Source organism: Enhydra lutris, unplaced genomic scaffold (assembly GCF_002288905.1).
Source record: "Enhydra lutris kenyoni isolate GAN:26980312 unplaced genomic scaffold, ASM228890v2 scaffoldscaffold22, whole genome shotgun sequence".
NCBI lineage: Eukaryota > Metazoa > Chordata > Mammalia > Carnivora > Mustelidae > Enhydra > Enhydra lutris.
The window spans coordinates 13,130,188-13,136,067 of record NW_019154106.1 but is presented as its reverse complement, the minus strand read 5'-3'; the positions used below and the strand labels follow the sequence as shown (position 1 = coordinate 13,136,067).

The window sequence follows — 5,880 nt, the reverse complement described above, 5'->3', positions numbered from 1 at the left end:
CCGGGCAGTGGTGACAGTCACTGCAGTGCCCACGCCTGTCATCCGGCTGCCAGGGGCCTGCCCGTGTTCAGGGACTCATCTCCTGCTTTGTTACTACCTCCTTCCCCTGGGGGTCCCCATTCCTATCCTGTTCCATTGACTCTGGCCCCTTTAGCAGCAAAGCCCATCTGAGAATATTGTTCTTTTTGTTCCTGAAACTCTGCAGACCATCACATGCCTGGACCGATACACACATGCACACACAGACGTAGACCTGTACACGTGTGTGCCACACACACACATACGCACACTCACAAACCCACTGGTACACACATGTACAGGCACATACAGATCCAGGAGTGTTGGGGGGCAAAGCTATATGGGCGTACACAATACCCAGGTGTATCCATAAATATACAGAGGTTTGTTTTTTTTTTTAATCCCTACTTTTTTTTTTTTAAAGATTTTATTTATTCATTTGACAGACAGAGATCACAAGTAGGCAGAGAGCCCGAGGCGGGGCTCGATCCCAGAACCCTGAGATCATGACCTGAGCCGAAGGCAGAGGCTTTAACCCACTGAGCCACCCAGGCGCCCCTACAGAGGTATTTAAAGTGTGCTCAGCACACAGAGGCACACGGACTCGTACAGTTTTGCGTATTTATAGATAGACACTCCCATGTGCGGGGATAGACACAAGCATACAATGATTGACTCTTGTACACACCAAGATGCATATACACACATGTACGTATGCACTCACAAACACACTTGTACACTCTCCCTGCACCCCATGTGGAACTACACCCTTGGGAAATATGTCAGTAGATCACGTAGCTAGCTAGCTAGCTCTGTGCCTTAATCTCTCTCCCTCTGCATCCCCACCCCCCGCCCAACAACGCAGGGCTCTCTGCCCTCCTGATACCCAGCTCAGGCCTGAGCTTCCTGGTTATCAACCCCAGCATCCTGCCTGGAACAAAGAAAGGGAGCAGCGTTCATCCTTGGGGACAGTGAGGTAGGGGAAGGGTCTCTAGAATAGGGACGGGAGCCTCACCACTACCTGATGCTACAATTTTTGTCCCAAGGCCCTCCCACTGGAAGGCAGCTCCCATCTGAGACTGTGTTCTCTCTAGGGAGGTCAGCTGGGGATGGGGGAAAAGGAGAAGGGATTGGGGTGGGGGACACACCTCAGAAAAGAGTGGAGGACCCATCTCAGGAGCCAGGGACTTTAAACTCACCCACAGGGGGCTGGGAGAATAGAAAACAGGGGCCAGTATCTGAGAGGCCAGGAAGACCCAGAGCTAGAGGAACCAGCTGCCCTAGAGGAAGGGACTTCCTCCCTCCCACGTGGTTCCCCAGGTGGGATCTCAGTACACACCATGCGCACAGCAGTTCTTGAACGGGTGCAGTCCCCTCCACGTTGGAAAGCCCTTCCACACTCCCCCCCCGCCATCTTGCACCCCATATGGGAGCCAAACAAAGCAGGAGGGCCAGTGTCCCACTGCGCACCAATGAGGAAGTCCTCCAGCAGTGGAAGTGGAAGAGGCTGGGCAGGGAAGGCCCATGGGGAGCCCACCAGCCCACTGGGTGCCCGGCTGCTCCCTCTGAGCTTCCCTGCCCAGCCCGAGGCTCCACTGGCAGTCCTCCAGCGCAGGCAATAATGAGATGGAGTTGGGGAATGCTGTGGGAAGTCTGGGGTTTTGGCCAGGAGAGGCTGGAGGACAGAGCCTGGAGGGGGTCCAGGGACTGCCAGAGGAGGTCTGAAGGGAGGGGGCTCCGAGGCAGGAGCTCCACACCTCAGGCTTAGAAGGAGCAGACGAAGGGCAGACGCCTTTCACATGAAGTCAGCTGCCAGCAGTGGAAAGCATGGTGACGTCAGCAATCACCTGTGTGGCGAGCGGCCCTCCTTCCCTCCTTGGCGGGCCAGCCGGGACCAGGACTATCAGGGTGCTTCCCACGTGCCCCTTCTAGCTAAGGTGCACCCAGCTCTTCCTCCGAGGGAGGTAGTGTGCTAAGAGCTTCATGAATTAGCTGGTTAAAGTATGCCTATTGCACATGATCGTCACAATGACCCCAAAAGATAGATGTTATCGTCATCCCCATTTCACAGACGGGAAAAGTGAGGCTTAGTGGAGGTAGTAACTTGCCTGGGTCTCAGCCTGCAAGAGGCAGAGCCGGATGTGGATGGCGGCAGGCTTACTCCAGCACAGATGGTCTTAGCCTTGGAGCTAGCTCCCTCACATCTGGCTTCCATGCTGCTCAAAGCTGGTGACTTACCTGTCAGCCAACCCTAATTCCCACAGCTTTCCTTCGTCCTTCATCCATACCTTACGTTCACATCTCCTCCTCTCCTCTGTCGCATCAGTCACTCCTCGTGGCCCTCATATCAGAGGAAGGATAACAGCCCCCCAGCCCCAAGCCTAGTGCAGTCGGTGAGGCTGGAGAGTCCCCATCTATGTCCCATACAGGGTACCCCATCACCTGGTTTTGCTTTGAGGGGATCCCTACATTTTAGCCCTCCTCATAGAGGATGTGGCTTCTCCGGCTGGGGGAAGGTGTGAGTTTGGAGAGGTATATTCAGAAAACTCAAAGGGACAATGTGTGAGAGTGTACCTTGCCACTGCTTTCCCTTGCCCTGGTCCCAGTCCCCCTCTCCTCTGGTCCATAGGGCTACATAGTTGCCTTCCCCATTCACAGGCTGCCTGAGGCCCAGTTTCCAAAATTCCAGCATCTCCCATCAGTCCATTGAAATCTCCAGCACGGGAACTAAAGAAGTGATAGGCTGGGTCATAGGGCATAGGTCATAGGTCAGAGAGACAGACCTGGGGCCCCAGAGAGGGCCCACTGAGTGCTCCTTTCCCCTCTCACCACCCACCCAGTGGGGAGCCAGATCCGCAAGAGACCCATGCCTGAGAGTTTACGGGCAATGCCGATGCAAGAGCGGCCAGCGCTCCTGCATCACACAGAACACGCTTCTCCATCTTCACAGTGCATACGATCTCCTTGCATTCTTGTTAAAATGCAGATTCCAATTCAGGAGCTCTGGAGTGGGGCCCAAGATTGGGCACTTCTGATAAGCTACCCAGTTTGCCGATGCTGCTGGCCAGGGACCACACTCGAGTAGCACATTTCATGGCATTTATTCATCCACAATCCGAGAGCTGCCTTGAGAGAGGAGCTCCATTTTAGAAATGAAGAAACTGAGACTCCAAGGGAGTCATTCAGCTAGTAGGTGACTAAGCGGGGCATGGAGCCTATCTCCTGACTCCAGTGATGCACTAGGAAATGTTCAATGGCCAGTTCCAGGGGAAGGGGAGAACACAGAGAGCAGGAAGAACCCTGATTTACAATCGCCCACTTCCTTGGTGTGCGTACCTCCACTGGGGCAGATTTCAAGCTACAGGCATGAAGTCCGTGAGCGTGGAGCTGGGATGAGATGCCCAAAATCTTCGGTCCCCCAGACCCAGTCCAAGCCAGCTCCAGTGCCACACTGCCTGCTGCTCAAGGCTGGCCTCAAGGGCTGAGATGCGGCTAGACGCCAGCAGGGGGTCCCTGGAGACAGTCAGAGAGAACTTCCTGTCCCCAGGGAGGTTGGTGCCTCACCTACCCAGCCCTTGAGCATGCCTCCAATCCAGGCCTGGCCTTCATTGACCCCTCTGGCCATGCACAGGACGTGATGATCTGAGTTGGAGTTGTGTATGGAGACGAGCACCTTCTGCAGACATTCAGCAGAAAGAAGAAAATGTAGGGTAGAGAATTCGCCGGTTTTTCTCAAGTCTCTGAGTCTCCAGGAGAAAGCTTCTCATCTCTTTGCAGGTCAGAAATCAATGACCTACTTGCCCTTCTCAATCCCATCTTGTGTCCCTTGGTCAGGAACTTTTTGCAAAAACTAGTAATACTCAGAATAATCAAAACTACCATTGATTGAGAGTTTTAATGACCCAGGGACTATTCCAAATACTTCCACGTATTATCTCATTTAATCCTCAACCACATCCCTAACAAGATGGTACTATATATCTCCATTTGACAAACAAAGACTCTGAAGTCCCAAAAGGTGAGCTGACCAGCCCAGCAACGGAGCCAATGTCAGGCAGAGCTGGGACTGAACACAGGTATATCAAATACCAAAGCCACTCGTGCAGACAGTGGTTCTTAAAGTGCAGACCCCAGACCAACAACACCATCATTACCTGGGAATTGTTATACATGCAAACTCTCGGGCCCTGCCCTAGATATGCAAAGCCAGAAATGTATTTTAACAAGACCTCCAGGAGATCCTGACATACACTAGGCTTTAAGAACCACTAATCTCAAAGGGAAGAGAAGGTTGAATCTGATCTCCTCCTCACCTCCAGTCCTCCACTGTAGCCTCTCTGCAACTTACCTGAGCGTTTACAAATTTCTCAAGGTTCCGCACCAACAGGAAGCAACAAGTCTTGCATGCAGGACTGCCTGGAGTTTAAACTTTGTCCACTTCCTTGGGGCACTGAAAGTCCTTGTCTAGGGCAGCTGGGTTGGAATCCATGGCCTCCTCACCCTCAAATGTGTCCCCATAGCCGGAAGGCTTGGTCTCCTCTCCTTCTGACTGAATCACCTTCTGGGTGAAGGCAGAGTCTCCCTCCTGCTCCCCTAAACATTCCAGATTCTGACTCAGGTCTGCCTGTGTCTCGCAGCTGTCCAGATTGGGAGCATTATTCTCTGGGAAGAAGGGGTAACCTAAAATCAGCTCAGGGGTCTCCCTTCTTCCAGGACCATGGACAGCTCTGAAGGCCCACACAAGCTTTCTTAGAACCACCATCTGTAACCAATACTGGAAGGATCTCCTTAGCATGGGGTGAGGTGAGAACACTTGGGTTGTAGACACAAGTGGGTGAGATCCTGACTTCTGGCTGACACCTCAGGTGTGTATTCTGGGAGGGGGCACCTCTGAGAAGCCCTTCATCTTCACAGGTGGTGGGGTTTTCCTGTGAAGTAACCCTGGCAGAAAGTTTGGGTCACGGTTCCGAGTCCAGGAGAAATCTAATCAGAGATGGGCTGGGTCAACCGAAGGGGGGCAGCTGTGGCCCTGGCCCTGTGAGGCAAAATACCTGTAAGAAAGAGGAGAAAAAAGAAAGGTTGGTGAGACGGGAAGGGGAGGCTTACCCAGATGGAGAGCAGCAACTGTCCCCAGCAGGAGAAGGGGCAGGAGCAGGGGGCCTTTCATTTCCACTCAGGCTTGGGATAGGGACACAGCTCCCCTTCCCTCCTTGTGGGTGTCTTGTGTGTCTGGACAGCCCCTGGCAGACGGGACAAAATCCTTGTTTAACCAGTTGATTAAGGGGCAAAGATTGGTTAGAGCACTCTTTCCTCCCCAGAGAACAGGCACCGAACTGGAGAATTAGAAAAAGGACGTGGGATGTCAGCTCAGGTGCAAAAGTCCCTTTTTCCTGAAGGCCCCATCCCTGCTCCCCCAGACGGCCCTTAGCTCAGACCCTTGCCCCTGCAAAAACGGGCCTGCTCTGAGTCAGGGCCACTATCATTCATACTGGGAAACAAGGGGAAAAGGATGGTGGCCACGGTGGTCCTGAGGACAGGCTTCCAAGTGGGTCAAGCACTCACCTCCGGGAATCTCAGGCCTCCACTCTCAGTGCTTCTGGCTTTTGGGCCCCAGAGGAGGCTGGGTCAAGGCTCTTATGCTGGGCTTCTGGGGAAGCTGGAAGAGGCAAGGATGATTGCCCCCTGCTGCGGGGGAGCATAGAGGAGCTGATAAGAAGAGTTTTGCTCAGTCCTCTCACCCTTGAGAACTGTTGTCTTTTGGGACTGCGGAGACCTATGTCCCAGGGCTCTCTTCCCATGTGGGTATCCAGACACCCTGGTGTGCTCAAGAGTACCCCAGCTGACTGTTGTCTAGGCATTATT

The 5,880-nt window shown here is 53.4% G+C and overlaps 1 protein-coding gene across 1 annotated transcript; it reads right to left on the bottom strand.

Moving 5' to 3' along the window:
• Window positions 1–2,133: 2,133 nt before the first annotated feature.
• On the bottom strand, window positions 2,134–5,185 carry LOC111149542 (proteoglycan 3-like). The gene is given in 6 exon segments (XM_022506637.1): window positions 2,134–2,138; window positions 2,593–2,679; window positions 2,682–2,745; window positions 3,587–3,694; window positions 4,367–4,680; window positions 5,125–5,185. Coding segments are annotated over 6 exon segments (639 nt in total).
• Between the last annotated feature and the right edge of the window lie 695 nt (window positions 5,186–5,880).